At 42.0% G+C, this 26,225-nt stretch overlaps 1 protein-coding gene across 2 annotated transcripts in view; it reads right to left on the bottom strand.

The window, feature by feature from the left end:
- ETV6 (ETS variant transcription factor 6) overlaps nucleotides 1-26,225 on the bottom strand; it is a 141,163-nt gene that overhangs the window by 84,264 nt on the left and 30,674 nt on the right. Inside the window, exon 2 of one of the 2 annotated variants that reach the window (XM_065853073.2) lies at nucleotides 9,124-9,253. In XM_065853073.2, the coding sequence (XP_065709145.1) occupies nucleotides 9,124-9,253 (130 nt within the window). The remainder of the gene's footprint in view (nucleotides 1-9,123; nucleotides 9,254-26,225) is intronic. The other variant, XM_065853083.2, reaches the window with a different exon arrangement.

Below are 26,225 nucleotides of genomic sequence, written 5' to 3'. Positions count from 1 at the left end.
CTACTGCTCTTCTTTTGAGAAGGGAGTGTGTGATGCCAAAAGCCCGTATCACGATCCCACCCCTTCTTCATGACACAGTACCACGACAGGGCGAAGGCCATGTAGGGCATGGATAGAATACTGCCTGCCTGCAGGAGGTGGGTCCAGTTTTTTGCAGCATATGCAATCGAGTAACTCGGGGACTTCAATAGTGAATCTCCAGCTACAAGGATCCACTCAGTAAACTCTCAAATAGAAAGATTTGCATTATCTCTAAATCAAATCCCATAACTCTGAGGATTTTGCCACAGAAGTCCCTCACCCTACCTCTCCACTGATTGCAGAACACCCCATACAATGTCTGTGGGCATTAAATGCAGGAAGGATATGTTGGTTAATCACTAGAGATGTTAATTTCATTTTAACTTGCCATCATGCAATTTAACATTTTAATTTTCTGGTTTGTATATTTGCCACAGAGCTACTTAATTCTGCTGCCAGTGCAGAATGGACGCGCTTTTTTTTCCAGTATATACAAAAATATACATACATTCAAAATATACAAAAGCATATGGAGATCAAAACCAGACAGGCACATGCAGTAAATAAAGCAGGTTGCTTAGGGCTATTCCCAGGGTATGATTTTTATGCATAAAGACTCACGAACAAAGATTTGGAGCTGAGCAAGTATCCCAATGCTTTGACTCTAGAAAGCCAATCAGTGGTGACTTTATTAACACACAACATCACCAACCATATGCTTATTAAATATATAAATAACTCCTAAGTTTTTGAAGATTACTGCTACATTAATAATAGTGTGCTAGCTCTGCATGAAACAAAGTTTACATGAGCAGCAAACACATTCAAACTTACTCATTCCATAAAAGACAAGACAGCGCACAAGCACCCAACAACAGTGGAATGGCTGATACACAAGTGCTTCCCCTTCCCAAGTATCTTTGGAAAATTACCTTGTGAAAAGGCTCTTGGCTGAGGTGTTGGATTGGGCCTCCCAATCTTGAGGGAACCATTTTACCAAAAATGCCTTCAACAAACTTACGAATCATTTAGTCTTTCTGGTCCAGCAGTAAAATAGGGAGTTGTAAAATGACTGTAAAACCCTCTTTAATGGAGATTCTGTCATGCTGTATTTGTTAAGTATGACGAGGAGTGCCAGCACAGGGGAGAGAAGACATACAGGTAGAGTAGAAAGAAATCCAGTCTCTCATAAAGGACATAAAATAATTGTTTTCTCTGTGTGTCTATACACATGACCTATTACATTAATCCCTGGTACCTTGAAACTGTGGCAAGTCTCTCCTCACTCACTACATGCTCCTCTAAATGTTGGCCATGTTGGCTCATCCAATATTCAGAGGTTCAGCTCTGTTTTTTATTAGGGGAGTGGACATCACATGCGTGCTATGATGTTCCCACAGGGTTTTCTACCACACTTGTGTTTTGTTGCAAGGCGCTTACCACACAATGGTTTGTTATTGTGGAGTTGTTAGTCATGGCTTACATGCAGTTTCTCTTCTGCGTTTTCTTTAATTGTAAGGCTATTTATGAACACTGGGTTCTTTACATTAATTTTATTTCTTAAGAAAAAAAAACAAACAACAAAAAACATGGAAGCATTTATAACAACACAAATGAAAAATTAAACAGATACATTTGGGAAGGGAAGAAAAGCAAGCTTATTTTAGGTTCACTGATCTTGACAGCGTCCCTTTAAGACAAAGCTAAAAATGCTTCAAACCCAGCAATACCATAAATGTCCTGCTGCTTTTGCTTCTTTATTCCTCCCCACACTTTCCAGGGGAATTCCACAAGGGATTGTCTTGAATCCCAAATTAAAGAGACATGGCTCCCATTCCCCTCTGAATAGAGGTGAGTCTGTGTTTTGCAGATTTAAAACTCTGAAGTGAAGCTTTCCAGGAGCGTAAAAGACAGGATTAGCTCCACTGGGACTCCCACACTGCAGGCTCTCTGTGCCCTGAAGCGTTGGTCTCCTGCCCTCCTACCTCAGGACTGCTTGGCAAATTCCCACTGAGGCAGGAAGTTTCCCATCCCCTCACTCGCTTCCACTGGGGAATGTCGGCACAGGAAACCTCAGTGTTAACTCTGTCTGGGTAGTACAACCAGGTACATCAGAAAAAAAAAAAGCGCACTTGACTCTTAAAATACTCTCTCAAGAAGCAGAAACCAGCTCACAGAACTGGCCCGACAAATTTTTTCACACTTAAGCTGGATGTCTCTGCCACACTGACAAGGTAGCAGTAAGGAGCTAACAGATTTAGGGTTCAACTCACCAGCTCTTTACATCAAGGGTGATAACTGAAGCAGCCCTGAGCCACCACGATGCAAACCCAGTGAGAAGGGGCTCAGTTTCCCACAGGTGATGAACAAATACTGTGCCAGAAAAATATAAAGGAGGATTTTCCTGATCCAAAGGCCACAACTTTCACAGCTGAATCAGTAATGAGGTTTCACTCTTCCCAGTCCAACATATTCCAAATAAAGCTCTTTTAAGTGAAATAGCAGTATCTATGTTGTGCCCAGACACAGTGCAAGAGTGAATCTGAGACTGGGCTTCCCACTCATCCAAATCGCAGGTCCGTACAACCACTTCAAAGCTGGTTGAAGATTCACTGTAAGAAACACCCAGGAGGCAAGCTAGAGTAGATGAGTTAAATTCAGATGAGCACATGAGGCTGCCTGTGGAGGAGGCCACTTCAGGTGAGAGGCAGACATAATCCATTTCTCCCTGGCTCATGATTTGCATCCTGTTTGCCTAACAACTGGATGTAACTCACAATCATGAAGGAGACAATCCCAGTCACTTCACTAGGGTTGACCAAAGTAATGGTCACTGAGGCTGACAGGACAGCTGGCTCGAATTTCCACAGTCCAGCCAGCCCATCAGTAGATTGTTATGAGTTGAAAGACCAGGAGCCACTGATGAACAGAGGAAGCAGATGGGCCCTGCCCTGCATAGCTCACTGTATAAACACGCAAGAAAAGCCCGTGGTGGAAGATGAAGATGCAACACCAAGAAAATAAAATACAGCAAAGGGTCTGGTTGTAGTGAGCAGTGCCACTGACCTGGTTTAATATATATATATATTTTTTTTTTTTCTGGTAGTGGGTTGAGATTGGCTAGGAAAGGACTAGCTAGCCAGAGAGAAAATGAAGTGCAAGGTGAAAAGGAGATTAGGAGGAAAGGCGAGCATATAAAGGACAGTGAGAAAAAGGAATGAGGCTTAAGTGGCCATAATGTCAGACAAGAGCAAAGAGGGGTCTGGAAGAAGTCAGCCACCTGAGAAAAAAGGCCATTCCAGATCCTACTAAAATCAGTGGAAATTTAAACACTCATTTCAGTGGGACCAGGATTAGTCTCAGAGTCATTAATTTGGCATTCTGGCCACCTCTCACAGTCCTTTTGTCTTATGCAGCTTTTATTTTATTTTTCCCTGTATGTGCGTCAGTCAGTTTTGTTCCACAAAGATCCTTCCAAAACAAATATTTTTATTGCTTGCTGCTCTAGAAGTGGCTTAGGGTTAAGGGCTTTTTTCCCGTCTCACGACATACTTTCAGTTCAATGCATTGAATATTCTAGTAACTAAATAGCAATATGCTTAATGCTTCGAAGTGGCTTTCCAGCTGCTAGCCAAAATTGCAGAATAATTAACAGGTGCCACAGGATTAATAAAAAGAGCAGCATAATTAATAGACACTATACAGAAAAAATGGATCCTTGGCAACCCTGACAGTGTTGTTTTTTCCTCCTCCTCCTTCTCTTAATTGTTTCCTGCATTCCTTAAAAAAAAAAAAAAAGAAAAGAAAAAGAAAAATAAAGGGGAAAAAAAAAGAAAACTGGTGCCCTTAAAACACAAATGATGCATATGAGCAACAATGCGTGATGAGAAGAAAGAAATTTGTAATAAACTGCTTTCAGGACTGATAAATGCCTGTGTTTAAAGAACCTGCCCAACTGAGAGCCCAAGTGCCTGGCCTGCCCTACTACTCATGTCCACAGTTGGGGCTAATTTAGAAGACTTTTCTGCAGAATGTAGTACACGTAGGGTCACAAGGATTCCAAACCAATACAGACCCACCGGACATGTCTCCATCTAACCAACAGTATGAAAACCAATATAAATAGGCATGGAGAAAGATTCCTATGGAGCACTCACTGAGAACTTAAAGCCTTTAATAGAATAATTGCAGAAAACTAAAATTACCCTTCTGTCCTTCCTTAATGAGGGCAGTAGAACAGAAAGTAATTAGAAGGAACACATAGCTACTGAAATAAAAAATGTGATTTGACTAGCTGTGTGTGACCAGCTCTGGATACTCTAAGTTCATCACAATCAGCTGTAGCCTGGAACATACCACACACTGGAAAACTAAAGACCAGAACCCAAGTCTACATTTGAAACAAGAAGTAGCCGAACAATTTTACAAATAGGTCCTTAGCTTTCCCCACCACCATGACCCCCCAAAAGTGAGTGCAGTCAAGATGACAACACTATAATCCCAATGTAAAAGTTCTCCCCATGAGATGATGCATGTACCCTGACATCTACATTGGGTCATTTTACTCTGAACATCAGTGCAGGCTGTTGGGGATTCAGAAAAAAGCAAAAGCAATAATTAGTCGCTGCCAAGAATAATCGCTTCATGTGTATAGAAAACTATGTGCCATGAGCCTTGCTATGACAATGGGCTGTATGCATACGAATGATGCCAACACTAAAGAAAGACCAGTAACTAGTTTAGAGGAAGAAGTGAACTCCTGATCATGCTTGTATCAACAGAAAACACTGAAATCTTTGCCCATGAAGTTCCATCTCCCTAAACAAATCCACATGCGTCCCCGAGAGAAGATGCCCTTCAGAGATAAAAATCAGACTGTACAAATTAACAGAAACGTGCAAGCAGGAATGCTGCTGCACAGGATCAGAGCATGCATCAAGTTCTTTTTCAGCACTGATATTTCTGTGTTTCTTGTTGAAGTTTTATATTGAAGGTGATGAAAATCATGAAGCCTTTAGCACATACTTACAGCTGCTGTTGTAGAAAAATGCTGTTTTCTCTCTGATTCACAGCATATTAATAGACACAGGGATGGATTCTCATATTCATCTCTTAAATGCTCTATCCTCTATCCAGTGCCAATAACTTTTTACTACAAGGTATTTGCCAGAGCACAAAATGAGTAACTAATGATACTGTACCAGATGAGACAAAAAGATTGGTTTGAATTTAAAAAAAGAGAACTTTCTCTCTGTGGTAATATGGAGTAAGTTTCCTTAGAGATAAGGGGTATACAAATAGTTTCAGGACTTCCACCTATCTCAGCATTCTCCATTATGACAATATCTGTGCAGTCACTGTACTAATTTTCACAACTTTTAAGTCTTTGAAGTCATGTTATTTCCATTTTAGAGTGGGGAAACTAACAAAAGATTTCCAGGGTCACAGAAGGCACCAAGGGCAGAGTCTTGTGTGAGAGCTAACTTGCTTCTCCTGAATCCTCAGTAAACATCTCAGTTTTCCCAACACTCCTTTCTGACATTACTGCAGTCTAGTGGAGGCCAGATATGCTTCAAAGCTACCACAGCGTACATGCCAGGGATGCAGAGCAAACTGGAGATCACCGTACTTTCTGACTATATACCTGAAGTAGATGCAAGCATATTTTCCAGGTCCTCACTGGTTGTTTACAATGCCTGCAATATTCAGTTAGTAGGTAAGAAGTGGATAATAGGCAAACAAGTGTGTTTAAAAGTATGGGTCAAAAGTCCTTCACAGAGAAATACAGCATCAGAGATAACATGAAAATTACCAGAAAACAATTCTCACTCTCCCAGAGCTTTAAAGTTAAGACTGATTACATTGTACTTCAATTCTATGGGAGCAGAGCAGGCTGGAAAGAAAGTGGCTAATTAAAACAAGAAAGGTTGTGTGAGAAGGGGAAAAGTGCCTTCACATCACCCCAGGAAAAGGGATTTCTCCATATATTTCCAGCTGTCTTGATCAAAGAGCAGGAGACCTCCTCTGCATGCTTGCAGCAAAGAGGAATCTGCATTCTACTCTTCTAAACCTCAGACTTCTCCCTTTTCCAGTCTCTGGATCAAATCAGCTCAGCATAGCTGAGACCCATTTGCTCACCAAACAGTGAGAAATAATTTCTTACACCAAAGGAAATTGCTCTACTAATTGTCCTGATACTATTATCTATTAGCGCCTTCAGATTGCTCTTAAACATGAGAAACAGTGAAATTCCTAATAGGAAGGCATAAAACACTGCCTGAATCCACAGAGTGCACTTCGTGTTCCATCTGAAATGTTTGTCCCTAGTTCTACCTGTGCTTGGGCCAACCGCTGCTTTCAGCCACACCAGTAGCACAGCTCTTGAATTTTCAGGCTGGCAGAAATGAAGATGGATGGGTTAGGAGTGAACTCTGCCTTCAGTTCCATAAATGTCACCAGAATGTCACGAACACAGAGAATGAGTGGAGACCTGTCCAGCTACCACCTCCATGCATGGCTGTAAAAATCTCCTGTATCTCCTTGTTGCACTGGAGTGAGGGAAGGTTGAGGGAAGTTATTATGCTTCGCCTAATCAACAAAAACAATAACAAGGCTGGAACCAAACAAAAGCTCAGACCTAAAGAACGCTCAGACTTTGCAAATTTATACAAATCTTCACGCACACTACCACAGCCTGAACTAGAAATTAGCTACCTTGCTTGAATTTTAGGGCAGTTTGAATCTACACATCTCAAAAAAATTAGGGGGGTCCATGCAAGAATTGCAAAATCCCATTTAATACCTCTTAAACCTCACAACCCAAGATCCAAAAGTGGTTAGGTATCTCTATACCTGGTATTAGGAAGGCTACTCCTGGAATACCATCTTCAGTTCTGTTGTCCTCACTTTAAGGGTATCTGAAGTAGGAAACAGTTCACAGAGATGATACAAAGAGCATTTGGAATCTGCAAGCTTTACAGGAAGATCGACAGCCTTAAGAACTTCTCTCCTTCTCCCATTTGGCCAAGAAAAGGTTAAAAAGTGACTTTACCTAAAAGCACCTATATCAGGAGTAGTCTTTTGACAATATTTAGCAGGAAAGGAGATAATGAGATCTAATAGTTGGAAACTGAAGCTTGACTAATTCAAACTATAAATAGGGCACTTAAAAAAAAAGCAAATAAGGAGGATAATTAAGCATTGAGAGAACATCTAGAGACCTTATATCCTCCGCATCGCTGCAGTCTTTACATGAAGAGCAGAAATATTTCTGCGTAACATGTTATAGCTCAAACAGATACTGGATCTAAACACAGGAATTACTGAATGAAGTTCTGTAACTCAAGTTATACCAGAGATCATTTTGGGAATTCATAATGGTCCCTTCTGGCCTAGCTATGAATCTATACACCTTAAAGAATGGCTCTAACAATATTTGGGTCAGCTGGTTGGTGAAAATGTCTGGGTCACTATTGACTGCATACTGAGCTACAGAATACTATACTGCCATGGACTACAACTAGTAAGGCCATATAAACACGTTTCATGATGTATATGACCTGAGACACTGATTTTGTGGAAGCCTATTCCACAGATATTTCACGATTATCATCTGTGTTTTTAACATACAAGTCACACTGGTGTGGAAATACTAGTGGGAAAGCAGCCTCCTTGCAAGTTTAAAAAGTGCTAATAAAAATAAAAGAAAAACCAAAACAAAAATCAAGGTGAAAGATTGTATCACACCTAAAAATACTGGATAAAAAGCTTTCACTGACAGGAAGCCTCATAATTTTCACACTACAGAGCCTGCAGGCTAGCTGGTGGGAAGCAGACACAGTCACTATCAGGGGTCTCTGCCTTCCTGCCCCATGCATATGTCAGACCCAGGAGGAAGGCAATAAGTAATTGGGAAGCCAGCCATGAGCCTAGCAGTGGAGAGGACAGGGACTCCCACAGCAGAAGTAAATAGTACTAACTAATGCAATGAAAACAAACAAACAAACAAAAAAAACCAAAGCCACAACACAGATCTCAGGGACTGAAAGCCACATGAGGGAGAAGAGCTGAGGGAGAAGAACTGATTCTGTGCTGGGTTTTGTATATCTAAGTTTTGGGTAAAGGATATAAATGCCTTGTAAGTGTGACAGCAAGTCCTCCACAGGCTGGGGATCCAGGGTAGCAGTGACACACACAGACAAGCAGGATCTGGGAGCTCACGGATATTTGGGCAGTGACCAGACACGGTCAGAAATGCTGCAACAAAGTTAGGTTTGCTCCTGGCCCTGTTGCTCATTGTCACTCAAGTACCCCAGGAATGTAACACCTGACAAAAGTTTACTTAAAACCTCTTGATTTACATCAGAACTGCTTCCCCTCCAAAAAGGAAAATTCCAGTCTTCCTTGTCCCCATCCTATCTCACTAATTCACTTCTTCATGGCCAACAGCCCTTGGCCTTTTGTATTCCTCAAACATTAAATCATCTCAGCAAGGAAGTGCCTGACTCTTGCCTTGCCCCCAGCTCATTTTTGTTCCAATGTCAGTGATATGCCCTCCTCCTTTGCAGCATCCTTTCGTGCACGGCTAAGCTCCTTCTTCCTCCTTTCCCAATGCCTCTGTCAGCACACACACTCTGTAGTAGAGAGTCTGGACAACAGGAGCATTTGACAGTGAGACCCATAACTATCTCAAAAATACCAAAGGCACAAATGCACTCCACTTGCCACAGTTTGTGAAACTCTGACCTTGTACTGCAGCACATTACTGAGCAATTCCTATACCATGGAAAGAAATATAGCATTCCCCATCAAAATAAAGCCTCCACATTTATGCCTACCGTGAGAAATAAGTAAAATCCTTGACAGGGTGTGCAGGGAATGAGGGCTGGGGGGGAATAACGTACTGTATTTAAGAGCAATTTCCTTTGGTTAAAGAGTATTTAGAAAAATCGAATCATCTAGAGCTTTAAAAAAAATAAAAAAAGTCTAAAGGCAGGGAGCTTCCCTAATCTCCTCCATAAAAAATAAAAACAAACACCTCCTTACACCACCCCACACCCTCCTCAATCCAAGAACATAAGAAGCCTCCGTGCTGACACTCACGCAGGTGTGCTGGCAGTTTGATCGTGTCTTCCTCCATCCTGATCGCTCGAGGCACTGGGACATGTAGTGGTGACGAGGAAGTGTAATTTGGTACCGGGCTCACTGGGGGTGTGTACGAAATTCTTTCCTGCTGTTAAAAAGAAAGCGGGGTGGGGGGGGAGAGAGAAAGAGAGAGGAAAACGTGAACTTTGGAACAGAGGTGTGAAACCAAGGCAGGGGAGGGGGAAGTGGGTGGAAGGAAGGAAGTGGGGGCAAACAGCATGAGTGATGCAGCCAACTGCCCAGGGAGCCATTGAGCCTGCAGCCTGTCCACTTGTGGGCAAGTGCTGCATGGGCCATGAGCTGCCTGGCGCTGCAGTCACGGGCCAAAGAACTTTTCAGGTGACGGGTTTAATTTTCAAAAGGTCTGTGAAGTTTCCAAGGGTTTTCTCAGAAATTTGCTGAGGGAGGAAAGGGAAGTGACACACAAGTGGGGAGACTCTGAGGGTTTTCTGTCAGTGAAAATCTGACAGCAACTCCATGATACGTGCACGAGTGCTGTTACAAAGAGCCAAAAACACAACCTTGGCTAATAAATCAGTCATGATCTGAGCACACTTATTATTTAACACTTTACTCCTTCATAGCATTTTGAAGTCGTTAAGCAATTAGTTTTGTCTTTACTGCAGAAAGCCATACTACCAGAAAACTACCACTGAGTGATGTATTTTTTTCTTGTATATAGTTACTAGCACTTTCTTTTAAGTAGTTTAACTTGCAACCAAATAAGTAAGCAGCACACAGAAAGCAACTATGCAAGGACAGTCAAAGAGAGTGAAAGGGCAATTCGTGAATGTTGCATTAGTTTCGTAATTGTCACTGTTAGGCTTTTATTTCTGAAAACGGCTGCCAAGAAATTTAAGACTGAAATTTCATCTGATCTGATGGGAAAATTCTTCCATATTCTAAGCTCATACTCCAATCACAGCACAAATTATACCCTTTGTAAATAAACATAGCCACAATTCTACAGAAGCATTAAAAAAAAAAAAAAATCATTATCATATGCTTCCTGGAAGGCAATGTGTGTTATTCCCCAAAACTATGCTGCTGACATTTAATGACGGCAGTGCAAACAGCATGGATTTACATCCACATATATAACGAAGCAAAAGGAGCTACCTTCCTTTCTGAGCATTTGCAGTAGAGTACATGTGCAGCTCCCCCACCCTGACCCAATCTCTGGCAAATCGAAGAGAAAAACTTGGTGCTGGAGCAAGAGTGGGTAATTACTTCCATTATGAACCACAATAGTATCATGGATGTGCAGCAGGGAATTAGGCTGAGGCTGACAGTGGCACCTGCAGAATGTAATCTTAGTACCCTCACCACCAGCAAATGGAAGGAGAAGTTTGTGCAACATGGGTAAATAACTGCTAAATATACTAAAGCTGAAAACTTCAGGCAGACTAGATGTCTTGTCCAAAAAGAAACGGAACACCTAGAAAGTCTTGAACCTCTCAGACACCGCTTCAAAGCAAGCCCAGCTCATTCTGGCACAAGGTGCTGGTATGAGCTTGCTGGTCAGGAGCTCACGCAGAACCAGAAGTTTTGCCTCAATGTCTGGAGTTCCACCACTCCACCACCACTGTTGATAGTCAAGGCAAGGAAGACTGACAGCCTGTGGAGAATAAATGATCCAACTCAGTACTAAGTGTTCTGGGCTTAGACAGAGTGGGAAGATAGGCCTGGTTAATTCCACCACCACTGTGTTTTTTCTGGGAGTGCAGCTTCTGTGGCTTTCAGCTCAGTACTTTTTAACCAGAAATTGTTCAATCTTACTTTCCAGTCTCCCACAAAGCCCTTTAACATCTTACTGTGCCCACTCATTCTCTTTCTACTCACCACTGTCCAGGCAACAGCAACCCATTAGCTCATATGAATTTAGGGATGTTCATAGAGACATGCTGAAAGATGCACCTGCGGAGCTACAAAACGTCATTCTGCTTTCAACTTTCGCAACTCCTCTCCTGACCCAAAACAGCTGACACTATGCTTCACGTTCCTGTGAGGTGCAGCTCTCTGGGCTCGTTCGGCAGTCTCGCTGCCCGTTTGCGCCCTCTCACTGCTGGTGCACAATACCAGAGACTCAGGATGAGACCAGCCACTTCCTAGCATTTCCTGCTGCAATTCACAGCTCAGATAATTGAACCACACTGCAGTTGCTCATTTTGTTTATTGAGTGAGGTATTTATAAAAAGAGGAACACTTCTGAATTATAGCCACACAGATAGATGCCTGTCTCTGTGAACAAACACTGAAGGATAGATGGGAGACCTGAAGTCCTTTTCCCGCTCCCCCCAAAGAACGCAGGACACAGTCCAACCTCGGGTCACATTTTATGGTCACAGAAATACTGAATCACCACTGCAAAGACAAGGGCTAAGTGGCTTCAAAGAACCTTCTCACTTACCAACAGCAGGAGGAAAGTGCAAGAAGAAGACAAAATTATATCCAGAACCCTGTGTGCTTCCCTCAATACCCGGGAGGTGCTGTATAACACTAAAACATTACACTTCTAATACCTGCTGCCTTTCTCTCCATATTGATCAACCTCCTCAAGGCATATCGTAACCTGATTTTATACCAAGACAGTTTCCTTGGGGTTTACTGTTAAATACATTTGATTAATTGTTTCCTAGTATTCATAAGAACAGGACAGTAAAAACCAAAAAGTAGTTGTGGAAATGCATAGTTACCTTTTCCACACACCTTGGATATCATCAGTAATGTATGAGTTGGTCACATTTGCAGAACACATTTTACAAGGCACGGAGGGGAATTAGCTATCCAATTCCTATTAGTGCCTTTGAAATGCTCTCTCTTACTAATACTGCATTTTTTTCCAGCACCTTTAACCCAAATATCAGAGCAACTTACAGACATTAGTCTTTTTATTAGACACATGGACAACCTGAATTACAGAAAGAGCAAAGCTCAAATGAGCTAAGCAATTTCAGAGTTAAGCTGTCTTGAATAAGGACAGCATGTGCCTCTCAAGGGCATTAAACTTAACAAGTGCATCCTGAAAGAGCCGCCCTTGTAACTGTTCTGGCCAGATTTCCAAAAGGTGTGGAATAGTAATGTCACAAGGAGGTCAAGGCACTGGACTTGTGGAAAAATGAGCTTCATCCCTGTTTGCAGCATGACTCAGTTAACATGGCTGGAAGGAGAACTGCAAACATCAGTCCAGTTCTGCAACCTACCGTAGGCTCTGTGCTTCAGCCACATGCAGCTCCCAGCCTATACAGACGTGCGAGTGCACAAGGTCACATTTGCTCCTACAGGCTTTTTGAGGCTTTTTACGAGTCACACTTCCAGGAGGTACCTGTTGTGCACACCGCACTGAGAAAAGATTTGCTTTAATCTTCACAACTCCATAACTGCTTAGTGCTTCTCTCCATGGGATCCATCAAACAAAAACGTGACTGGTATCTCGCACTTCTAAGGTTAAGCCAACCAGATACTCTGCTACTAGGAATTTTTCTGAAAGAGCTTCCTAACCAGTGAGTTTAATATTTAGTTTTGCACTGAGGCCAAGAATAGATGGTTCAATGGCAGGGTTGTTCAAGTAGCAGTGTGGGAGAAAGGATAAGTAGTGCTGGTAGCAGTACTGCCATCAACCTTCTGTGCACTTGAGCAAACAGCCTTGCTGCAACTTAGTTTACTGGTAAAAGAGACTAAATCAATACACATTTAGTGCAGCCCTTTGAGACTACTGGTGATGAGTGCTATGAAAGAGCTTGGCATTACCACATTCCAGATTTGCCACCTGCCAGGGGACTCTATAAACATTTAAACCCGCAAGTGACCAAACACTCAGTCCCAAACAACTGCTATCCACAAGCAACTTCAAAATAGCAGCTTCCTAGTATTTTGCCAGTAGTCACAATGAGGTGGATAAAACAGTGGGCATATTGCTTGCTGTCATCATTTTTTAAAGGCTTCTTCAGCTCACCATGAGTTAGGAAAGTTTTACCACGAAATTTCACGTTGACTTTAATAATTGAAGAGTGCATTAAGTCAACCTTAATGGAGACCTTCCTTGGGGTTTACTCTAGTAGCAGCTGGTGCTCCAATAGTGCCACCTAGACAACCAGGTCTGCTGAGACTGAGGCATGCTTTCATCTGCCTGATTTAGCAGAGAAGGATTGAAACACATGGTTAAGAATCAAGACAAGCTATGGTTTTGTTCTCTTTGTACTAGAAAAGTACAAAATACTAAATATCCAGGTGTTGAGAAAGCCTTAGATTAAACCATCCTGTCTAAAGAAAGGGAGGTAATTCAAAAGCTTTATATCGATCATGACTACCTAGTAGGCGCATACGTAACACCTGACTAGACTCCCCAAACCACCAAAGCACATACTGATTTCTGTTTTAAGAAATGACATAGATCCTTTACAGAAAAAAAAATCTACCTGAACAGTCAGAAAATTCCATCAGAACACAAATAATTCATATTGCTAAATTATATTTTAAAAAATATAAACATTCCATAATTAAAATTGTAGTAACCTTTCAAAAAAAGTCTGACAGTTGAAGATGAGTGATGCTGCAGGTAAAAGTAACTTCATGCTTTTGCTAAAACTATGCCCTTCTAAAGTCCAAAGACTCCAGCTTGCAGTCTAATAAATAGTCTTTTGGTCTCTTTACTGACTCCACCCAACTGGCAGGCACAAAGGACATACAAGTTTTTGCAGAAATTAAAATAAAACATGTAAGAAAGCATGCTAAGCAAGCCCTCACATTGTCCTAAAGACATGACTACTTCAGCCATTGGATAAATGGCACAGTAAAATAAAGCAAAGAAATGCATTACCAATGCAGCAGTTTTCAGGAAACCAGAATGGCCAACATGGTCTGCATTACCCTGCGTTGGACATGAAAGGCAGCTGCCACTTTTCACTGTGAAAAAACCTACTCCTATATTGCATGTAATAATACCACACAGGGCAAAGTTAACCAAGAGCAAAAGCTGACATGCGCTAGCCCCCCAGGCTGCTGGTGTAAATGTGCCACTCTGTGCTCATCTGGTTACATTTGCAGTTCACCTTCTCTTCTCCAAATGGTTCAGACTTCCCCTGATCCCCAGAGAAGCAGGTGTTGACACAAGGTGGAGATACAACAATTTGTGCTGTGGTAACTAGCAAAAAGCAAAGTCAAAAGGGAGAAAGCTTAAAAATCCCTGGATAACATGCCCTTGCCTTGTGAAAATCCAAGTTTTAAACATACAGCTGGTAGCTCTTAGGACCGTGAAAACTGGTGTTGTGGACACAACACCACACGCCCCAAATCATGGAGGATGTTTAGCTCTTCACGGACATGGGATCAGGGCTGCTCTCTCTTTCACCAAGCACACCAAGACAGGGAAAGCAGAAAGACAAGCCAAGTGACCAGTAAGGGAAGCCTGGGCGGGTTTGGTTTTGCTACTGTGGATCCTTTTAGGAATAGGTGCCTCGGGTAAGGTAAAAGAGGGAAAATGGCCCTAGAGAAGAAGGTTGTTGGGGGGAATGAGGTGCTTTCAGGAAAGATTCAGAAAGCCCTGCACATCTGGGCACTAGGCAGGGCAATGCCGGCAAACCAGCCACAAACTACCACAGGGGACAACAGCAGGAGATACAAGTTAATCATTAGGGAAGCAAGTGAGAGAAAGAGGAAAGGGAAGGAAGACATAATGCAGTGTTCACCAGTGTTTTGTATGCAACACCTCAGCTGGGTACAAAAGTCCAAGAAACTGAGATGAGTTACAGGGCGTAACATAGGGAGGAGGGGGGAAATCAGAGCCCCTGAGACACCGTATGGCACCAGGAACACAAAACATTTTGGGATTTGGGTCAAAGTTATAGCCTGCATACTCCAACTTCTGCCACAGACAAAGTATCAGGCTCCAGAAAAAGCAAAGTAGAGCTCTGCAGTACCAGTGTATGAATTAAACTCTCCACTTCTCTCCCTTCCCCCAGTTGCTGTCATCTCCTTAATTTCCATGGCAGACTTCTCCTTATTTTTGATCCCATTAATACAGCAATTCACGTCAAATCTATAGCAGCATAATCAGCACGCTATCAGTAATTAGAGAAATTAAAACAAACACAGCTCTCTGAAATGGACCTTATGCAAAGCAGCACTGGGAAAAGATTAACATCTCATTTCCTGCACACAGAGAGCAGAGATTGTCTCGGTGACCTTAGTGATTTTGTGAAGTTCAGTTCTTCCCTGCCTCCTCCCTTCAGCCTGCCTCTGCAAGCATGGAGTCAGGAGACTGATAACCTCTCACGTCTCAATCCTTACTCAAGCAGATTAAAAAAAAAAAAAACCCACACACCAAACCAAAAAACACAGAAGTGCAAGAGTTCATCACAAAAGGGAAGGGGAAAGGAGACAGTGGGGAAGTTCATGCTTCTCCCAAAATTATTACAGCCACTGTTCTAATTAAATTAAAATTGTACAGATAACAATATTGATGCACTCAAGTGTTGTGAAAAGGCAGCCTGCAGATGTCAATGTTGTTGAAAATGCCATGATACAGTTGCATTATTGTCCAAGCACTGCAAAATATCTCAAATTAGCAAATACAAATGAAGCAAAAAACCAGCTGAACCACATGCTCAAAAACTATTTCTTCCCTGAGTCACTGCTAATATGGGGGAACGGAGAGTAGCAACAGACTATAGGATGATAGTATCAGGTAAAACTGCAAGATAATACTAAGGCAAAGAGTTTAATAAGATTCATGAAAGGACTAGTCATTTATATTAATAATAAAGAATGTTATCCATAGATATCCCATGTTGGCAGTACAAAATAGATATGCCAGACAGATTCTAGTTCAGAATTTGGAAGTGAAATCATTGCACTCCCAAACACGAGTAAAGCTGTATCAATTGGAAGTGGGAGACCCTTACACTCACCCTGCTGCAGCAAGGCAGTAAAGCTGGGACTTGGCCCACCTGACCTGCTACTTCAAGGCAGAAGTCAACTATGGATTCAACCACCTGACGTTAAGAAACTATCTGCCCCTGGCTCCTTTCACATGAAGAAACTATCTGCCCCTGGCTCCTTTCACATTTGACTCCAAAATTTGCATTACAGGGTTGTCACTGCAACAGTAATCCGAAGAACTTGCGACCGACCTCTGTTTAAGTGGGGCATGGAGAGAGGTGGGCCACTGCTCTGGTCCATAGGGCAACGCCTTTTGCAGCTACATCATGATTTTGTTAGCACACCTGCTTAGCATAAAGCACCACAGAAGGCTTAAGAGAGAGTTTATTGCATGGCTAGATGGGAGGGAAAAACAAACAAAAAAAACACCAAACACAACATGTGAGGCTTTGAAGTACTGTGGTCAGTGAGTAAGCAGCAGGGAAGCAGGGAGGGCAACAGAGAAAGACCTTCCAGGCTTAGAGATATTTCACTGCATCTTTTTCATGTTCTCTTTTCTAAAACAGGGAGTTCTGGGGAGCCTCATCTCTGTAACATACAGTGGTTGTACAACCCTGTCCATACACGTGGGAATTCACACCCTGAACACCCGTGATTGGAGTCACGCACTCATTTCAGTGCAAAATTTCTGGAGGCCATAAAACTGAGATGGAAAAACTAAGGGGAAACACGATGTGCAGGGAGCTGCCCTCTCACATGCTATGGGAAAGGAGAACCCTACTCTGTAGCATCTCAGGACTGGCATGGCAGCACAAATGTTTTCACTGGGTTGCTTTATGGAGCTGTCACTGTAATACTAAGCAGCAATGCTAGTATGCATTCACATTTCCAGGGCAAGCATGGTTTCTGGTCTTTCTGTAGGGGATGAGTGTTGTTTTCTGAACATTTTTACCAAAGCTACAATTAGTGTGAACAGGATCCTTCACATTTCCATAGCACAAATCACAGGTCAGAACTGTCATGTGGACGAGGTCAACTTATTCACCACTGTAGATTATCTATGTGCCCATCGGTTAAGTAGTGGAAAAACCATGGAAGAGTAATTCACATAAAATCATAGCCTCTTTTAATTCTCAGTCACAGATGGAAACAAAATTCCTGAGGAGATACAACACACTGAAATACACATTTTAAAAATACAATTTAAAAATGTAAGAAATTACCCTTCTCAGTCCCATTGCATGGCTAGACTCTGCTCCCTACAAAATTCTCCAGCAATTTTTTTAAAACAATGATTCTGGTCCTGGTTTACATTAGTGGAAATGAAGTCCACATATGGACTTCAGTCTTTTTCTTCTCCAGTTCAGTCACTTAAGTTTACTCCCTGTCCTAATCTACATGAAACCAGCTTGAACCTGAGGTGAACAGTGTGTGTGTGCACATATATATATATATATATACACACACACACACATACATACATATATATTTATATCCGTCTGTTTGGAAACAAATTGCATAATTATATACCATAATTATCTTATATCTGTTACCATTTGAAAATATAGGCACACCCAAAAATAAGCTACTATAACAAACTGGAAAAAAAAGCTGTTTATGTGCAATCACATAAGCGCCTACCTTGGTAAGCATAAGAAAGTCTTTATGAAGAAAGGTTATCCACTGCTGGAGAAACTGAGAAGACAACCCTGATCACAGACTTGCATTCTGGCCTTGGAAGTGTGCACCTACTTATTATCCTGTGAAACAATAGTTTAACCCTGCAAGGTTGACATCTTCACAACTTTACTCACCAGCAAAACAAAACACTATTGGTATACACAGCACCACAGGACAGCATTTCATCACACTTCAGCCTTCTGGCAGACTTTCCATAAAAAAAGGACATACCAAACACACAGAGAAGCCTGAGGATGCCATGACGAGGTCTAACCCTGCACCCTAGAGCTGCTGTCCCTAAAGGTTCAAGTGGTACAGAAGTAATCCAGCATAAACAGCCTAGCAAGGAGTGTCCTATATCCCCTTGTTCAACACCACCTCTAAGTAGGTGAAGGCAACTTTCCAGGGGGAATCTAGGCCAGCCCAGGAAGAGGACAGCTATAATAAGGGTTGTTGGTGAAAAAACAGGCAGATCCACTTGGCTGCTCAGGAAAACTGAAGAGAATCCACAGAGAGAGAGAGAAAGACAGACAAACAACATACCCACTCTCAAAGACTGTCTTGATGAGCTAGTCCAGAAACAAGCAGCAATGGATGTTTGCCACTATAAAATACCAGAATGATTCAGATTGACTCACAGCATATTAAATGCAGAGGGGCTTCCTAAAAAGGACCATACTTGCACTGACCTTGTCTACTGTACTGAAACTGGATATGGAAGAAACATCAAATTACAATCTTCCTCTCCCACTATCTTTCACCTAGTCCAGCCACTTACTTTAACATGAACAACATGAGATCACTGCGACTAAAAAGGAAACTATAGCTGACAAAGGAGATTATATAAAAAACAGCTGGTAGGATTTCACTTAGAATATTGCATCCTGCAGATTTGCAGGCTCTTCTTTCTGCATCATATGTATATACACACACATCTATTATATGCAAGACAGACGAGTTTTACAGGAGTCAGAAGGTCTAGCTTATGAGGAAGGAATAAAGGAACTACAGAGAGAGAGAGAGAGAGAGATATGACAGATACAGCTCAACAGCCAAAAGGAAATAAAAACAGAGGAGGGAGAAGATAATCTGGAAGACATTGCAGAAGGATGAGCCAATGAGAAGCTGCGATTAAAACACTAAGATGCAACTGGAGACCACTGGAGGAAGCTGAGTTACACCAAAAGAAATACAATCTGCAGGCAGGTCAACCTGCACAAGAATAAAGTTATTTTTTTTACAATTTATTTAACAAGCTATTTAGCAGCTTTTGGGAGGTCCCTCTAGTCAACAGTCTATGGGCATGAGAAGGCAAATTACAAGAAACTGAACCATTTGCTGATCAATGCATCAGACAAACATACCACCTGGGGGACAGCTTGAGGCACAGTGAAATATTTTATTTCCTCTAAAACATGGTCCTTCCAGCACAGAATCATTGGGATTGGCAGAACTTTAAGGAGACTTCTAAAATATGTTTGTACAGAAACAGCTGGGCATGGTACAGCTTATCCAATTCAAAAGAAGGAAAGATGAGTTTTCATGTGTGTTCAAAAAGACGCTGAAGCTCTCAAGCAAGACATCCTTTTAAGGTGTAGGTGACAGAAGGAGAGCAGAGCCTGAATTCAACAATATGGTTTCTATTCCAGAGACAATGACAGGGTCAAGTGACGGCTCTTTATTAAATGCTTTCTCCTCCATTAATGCTGCACACTCTAATGATTTGGTCATTACCATTAACAAACCTGCAATGTCCCTGCCTGGAGCTAATAAGTAATGAACTAAGCGGGTGAATATTCTGTTGTGTAAGGTGTGCTATTAGCCATCCTTTCCCAACCGCTCTGAAAGCAAGAGATGCCTTCCAGGTATGACCTGTCCATGTGACAGGGTACATCCCACACAGCCTTTATTCCTTCACTCTGGAAATTCCAGAGGCACTCCAAGCACTCAGAAGGAGAACAAGAAGTGGATCATCCCCTGCATAGCACTGCTGTGTGGGGTGGACATCAGATGCCACACTGCAAAGCACAGTCAAAAACAAGCTCCGCAGAAGACGTTTGAAGAGGAAATATGAGAAAGACAGGAATCTGTTCCTAGACCTGCTACTGACTCTCAAAAACAAGCTGCAGCATTATTGCAGCCCTCATTGCCTTGGTTGTGCCAACAGCACAATGGGACAACACTGAGCCCACAGGTCTGTCAAGCCCTGTAATGGCTAAGCACAAACATCTCAGTTTAGCTGCTCTCCTGCCACAGCTTTTCCTGTTCGTTAAGTTCCACAATTGTTTTAATTGTTCCCTTCAACCTTTGCATCGCTTTTTGTTCTTCCTCAAATTATTATTTTGTTTTAGCTCATAATCTCAAAGCATTCGTTATGATGTTTCTCCTGGCAGAAGGTAGGTGCTGAGGTTTCACTCTGGTTATCTTTGGCTTGTTTTCACAGTTAAGCATTGCTGGTTCACAACTGAATGGACACTGCAGTGAGAGCCACTCCACCCATACCATAAGACTGCTTACGAGCTCCAAATACTGCCTCACTATTTAAGTGACAAGCTTGAGAACTAAGCCAGCTCAAATGGAGTAAATTGCAGCCATCTTTAAGAATAAGTACAGTGCTAGTCCTAGGCCCCTTTTGACTCAATCTGAAGGCTTGTCCATGGTCCTCATCATTACACTATTTAAATATATCCTATAATACCTTTACCCCTTTCCTGCAATGGATAAAAGTGTTATTACACTCACTTTCACAAGTGGAGGGACCAAAACATGTAGGTTAGGTGGTTAGCCCATCAGGAGCACAGAGGCTAAGCAAAAACCTACTTCAACATCTTAGATAATACTGTTCTTTCCTAAGAACTCTCTGTCAGGATCCAAACCCAAATGTCAGGACTTGACATTTACGCAGTGACAGCACTCAGAGGCAAAGTGAACCATGGGGCCATTGTCCAAGACATGACAGAAACACTGAGCAAGAAAGTAGCCTTGAAGAGCTCAAAGCCAAACCAGTCAAGACAGAGAAGCACCAGGGGAAGGATCATTTTGAATCCTAATTTACAATTAGGAAACAGAGGTGCAGGAAGAAGCAGCAAGTTGCCTAAATCCCATTTTGACTCTCCACTCACATGGCCATGTTTCTGGGGTTATATTGGTGCTCTGGAAACAGAAGGATTAACTTCAAGAGAGAAATAAAATGACATTGTGCAAAAGCTCTGAGATGGCATCATTTTACTTTGCATTTCAGCACTAATTTTAAATACCCTCCCCACGAGCATTTCTGATTTCCAATGCTCCTCCTCCCTTGCCACGGTATTGACTGAAATCTTTCGACTCACAAGTGCATAGCAGAGATGGTGCAGGCACCAGAAGGGAGCTGTGAACCTGTTCCAGAAATATGTCCCTCCTCTGCCACAAGAGCCAGGACAGAGGCACCCCAACCCTTCCCACAGTTACGCAACGGCACAGATCCAGTTAGGAAGGCAGGGCTTCTTACTCAACACAACTCACAGCTAAACGATCTTAAAAATCAGCGCAGCTTTCTGCTGGCACAGACAAAACAAAACAGGGGGGCATCAATCACCCCCTTCTAATCAAGCAAGGCATGCTTAACACTCAAGCTGAGCTGTGAGACTGTCAGAGGAGATGGGGGAAGAAAAACTACTTACAAGAAGCATGACAAAACACTACTTCTCTTCCTACAGCCAAGAAGGTGACTGGGATAATTGCCTGAGAATAGGAACATTCCCAGCATTTAAGGACACACATGTCCCTTCTAGCAAGCCATCCCCCAGCCCCTTCTACCACATGCGCTTCCTCACAGTCCTGCTCACACATAGCGACAGCTGAGGTTTTCGTTAGAGGAAAATTAACTGGATTTTATTTTTTATTTAAAAAAAAAAAAAGCTGGCAACAAAGACATGAGACTTTTCCTGGCATTTCTCCTGTTTATACAGGACCTGCCAAACCGGTTGTGTGATTTTTATGCTGCTTTCTTTTCCAGCAAGTCCTTCGAAAGGCAGAATAACAGAAAGCAAATAAGGAAAAGTTTGGTTATATAGGCCCAAAGATCAACCCTTGGTAATTCAGTAGAAAAATAAAAAATTAACCAGATTCTTCCTAAATTTATTTTGCATATCCACAGACCATGGTTGTTTATTATTAAGACCGTGTTGAAGTAGAGCAGTTATTTTGAATAGAGTGAGGCAGTCGCATTTCAAATTGTTTAGCATCTCAACAGATAAGTTAAGCAGCAGATAAAATAAGAAACTGAGGCACAGAGTAGTCTAACGAGCAAACTGCTCAAGATCAGGTAGAGCCAGGGACTAAAAGCAGGTCTTTCGAGCATCCACCTGACTCTCTCCATATTAGGTCACGCCAGTTTCCATATGGACATGTGCCTAACTCCCAACCAAGGCTGACATACACTATGTGGATATGGGTGCCTTACCTCCAACAACAAACAGCCAGAAAATTATGCTGCTTTATCCTCCTTCAATGCACTATGCAAAAAATAATTAATCAATTGCGACTGCCTGGCAATAAATCCACTGCCAGGGATCTGAATACCAGAAGTGCTAACAAATTTTATAGTAATAATTTCCCTCAGTGCATGCAATTGTGCTAAAAATCAAAACGTTGCACCAAAAATAGCCCTTTCAATTACTACGGGGGGGGGGTGGGGGGAAGGGGGCGTAGTGTTAGGTTGGGGTTTTTTTTCTGCAGAATAACTTGTCTTGAGCACAGCACAGCAGCACACAGCTACTACACTTTCCAAGTGGAACATTTGGTCTTCAATTCAGAGGAAATTTCTGTTTCAATATTAATTTAGTTATCCACATTCAAAATCGTGGAGCAAAATGAAAAATAACATGCAAGTTTAGCTTTCCATTCAGAGCATTCTTGTCTTTTTCTAATGTCAGAATTTCCCTATGGAACTAAAACACTACAGGCATGAGAAGAAAAAAAAAAAAAAAAAAACAACAACAACAAAATCAATTTAGTGTACCAAACAAACCACCCTATCCACACAGCCCTGGGTGCCCACTGTTTACTCAGGTGGCACAGAAAGTTCAGCCTTCCCCTCTGACACTCACATATTGCTCCACTCTCTCACCCGTGAGGCCACCTAGCACACATGGAGCTTGCCACTCAGATGGCCCCAGCTTAACCAACATTGTAAATATTCATTTTCACTGGGCTGTATAATAAAGGATGAGATAAAACCTTGAGCAAATAAATGGGCAAAGTTCGAGCTTACAGCTGCTCCTCATGGGCCACTTTGAACTGACACACCTGCTTCTTTGGCAACTGGCTTTGCTCCTGGAGCCTTGGGCTTTTTGCAGGGTTGTCTCAGCACGGCTGGGTGATGTGCTTATACAGGATCTGCCCATCAGACAGAAGGATCCCAAAGCGATTTACAAACAATTTCTGATGGATTTACAAGCTCACTGCACAACAAGTGAATAGGCACTGCTGCTTACACACCTGCAAGCAAAAAAATCATTCATCAAGTTCCAGTTACACTAGAATGGCAGCTGTTCAGGAGCCCTTAAAATCAGCTTAATGAGAGCAGCCAGCCCTCTCAACCCTGTAAGCCTCACAGAAACACCATCCCCTTTGGTTATAAGCTGTCTGAGCTGGTCTAGCTCTCTCCTTGGTCACCATGGAGAGGTTCAATAGCAATATCCACATGCAAACGCACATAGCAGTGTGAGCCTGGATGCTTAAAACTTGTGTGGATCAGACTTCACAAGCATAATGCAGCCATCCTACACCAACTCCTCTATAGCATGCATCCTCAAGCCACTTTTAGGCTCAGACATACAGACATCCCACTGATGGCATGCATGGTTCTTTGCACCAGGAAAATGAAATCTGAATTAGACAGGACGGTGCATGCTGTATGTGCAATGCAATGATATGCACACAAACTGCATTCCTCATGTAACCAGCAAGCACTCCACTTGCCTCCTGCCTGTTAAATTTACTTTACTTCGTGTGCTGCCACAGAAAACCACTTTTATTTATTTGCTTACTTTCCAAAAAAAGTTTCTCCTCTTCCTATCCTCACCCAGACTGGAATCCTAGCAATAAAAATACAACGATCTAAGGTCCCAGTCTGGAAATGCTAATGCTAACTAACACTGGAAATGCTGAAGCTACCAGCACATTTAAAAGTTGAGTAGCATGGTTTGTACAGAAACCTAAAACTTTCTGTTGGAGTAGTTGATGTGGGTGGACAGGCTCCCACCCATGGAAAGCTCTGCTATCTTTCAACACGTGCATGCATGTGTGCACATACACTTTTTCAGATACGCACTTCACCATTTAATGTCAAAATTTATCGTAATAATCAGGAACCTGTGCTGAAACTCATCTCAACCTGCAAGTCTATAAAATAAATGCAAGATCTTAATCTTTGATGTTAAATGAACTAATCTTAAAAAAACTGTGAGCAAGCATGTGCGCTCCTATCAACACAGGAAACTACAGGTTTTGCTGGACACTGGAAATTGCAAAAGTAGGCAATGGAGATATTGGTCTCCCTAGTGAGCAGCATGACATGCTCCTATTACTTGCAATAGCTGGCCAATGACATAATCTGTGATAGTGTGGCAATACCCCTTGTCATAGCTAAACCCGTAATTACAAAACAACTGAAAAATGTATTAACCCTGTTGGAAGATGCATATAGCACCCTTGGCACAACAGAAATTATTATTATTAGATGTACACACAGCTCCTAGTTTGGAGAAAGAATGAGGAAGCCTGTTACTAAGAGACAGGTGACAATTTAGGGGCACAAATTCTCTATCACATGGGAGAAAAGAAAAATGGGAAACACTGACAGCCCAGATATAGCAAGGAACACAGAAGAGAGTCAGATCTCACTGAAGGGGATGGAAAAGAAACACAAGACACCCATGAGAGCAAGTGGGAGGAAATCCCACAAGCTCCCTCATCTGTAGAAGCAGCAAAAACTCTTACGTTTAAGGTTTAACTATGAAGCTATGAAAGTCATAAAAAAGCATAATCTATTTTTTATTATAGGTGGTGGGTTTTTTCCCCTCTCTATGGAAACACAAAGTTCTAAGGGCACTAGATGCACAAACTTCAGACAAAACAACTGCAAATCCAAATACCTCAGTAAATCCTAGAGAACAGAGATATGTGTGTTCACTCTTCAGAACACCTACAGGTACCTACTAATACAATGAACACAGCAGTCTTTTTTTCTAAAAGCAAAATATTTTATTCCGCCCTCACACCCTGGCAAAATTAGTCCTCCTAATTAAACCAACATCAGAAAATTTTTTCAGGTCAGTGTGGATCTATTAACACCAGCCGACTTAAACAAAGCCTCCCCCATTCTTCATAGACAACTCAATGCTAATCTTGTAATAAAACTCACTCCTATGCTAGGGATCATCTAGAGGGGACTTTTGTCCTGTGTTAATTCAAATTAACTTATCTCAGTATGCACAAGAACAGGCACCCCACAGATACTGCACCAAACCTATGTCATGCCTCTGTGGTCTCAAAAGAGGTGTATCCACCCAGGAAAAATCACCCAAAACAGGAGTCCTGAAGCACATCTTGGCTAGTAAATTTTCAGTTGTGGTAGTGAATAGAGTCAATTGCAATCTCTTCATTTCAATTTATACTGGACTACAAATTCCCCTCTAGTCAAAGCTCAGGGTTTAGTAAACAATTGCAGAGGTTTAATTATTGGTCCTTACCACCCTACCACCAGGAGTTACCATCCTGAAGCAGAGTAGGCAGGAGGGAATGCATGAGTGCTCTTTATCTGCTCCAGAGCAAAGTCCAGGGGCTTACCTGAAGCCACTGGGGGCTCAAACCCAAGCAAAAGTGACCCTCAGGTTAAACAGAGGAACTTGATTAGCTGCACACAGTGACTGCATCAGCAGCTGCAGTTAATGTAACTAGGATTGCTCACTCTCTCCTACTTTCATAACCTGAGCTTTGGCAACAAGGAGTTTGAACCACTTAAGCTCAAGCAGAAAGAAACACTCTAGTGGAGGTAAGGATGGATGGATAAACAGCAGAGAGAGTAGTGAGGAAACTGGAGCTGCAAGGTGTGCTGTCAGAGCAGCAAGGACAAATCTGTAATGGTCAAGTTTGTTTTTTTCTACTAAAGGATGCTATTTAAGGTATGCAATCTACATCACTATTCACATGAAAAACACAAAACCACTCAATAACAAACCCTACACTACACTCCCCAACTCCAAAAAATCTAGCACAAGTGAGACATATTACATATACATTCAAGATATCTACCTTCCCCATATCCACAGATTATTCCTAAACTCCTGGCAGCCAATTTGAACAGCAATTAGGGTCATGCCGGCTGCAAGCCCTCTGCTTCCTGACACAGATTTACAGGGCCAATTTGTATCATTAAAGAACATCAGCATCCACGTGACTATTTGCCTGTCTTTGTATATTTTTCTACATATCAATTTCAAAGACTGTGAACAAGG

The sequence above is a fragment of the Patagioenas fasciata genome, chromosome 1 (assembly GCF_037038585.1).
Source record: "Patagioenas fasciata isolate bPatFas1 chromosome 1, bPatFas1.hap1, whole genome shotgun sequence".
Taxonomy (NCBI): domain Eukaryota; kingdom Metazoa; phylum Chordata; class Aves; order Columbiformes; family Columbidae; genus Patagioenas; species Patagioenas fasciata.
Note: the sequence above shows the minus strand (reverse complement) of the source record. Positions and strands in the feature narration are given on the sequence as shown.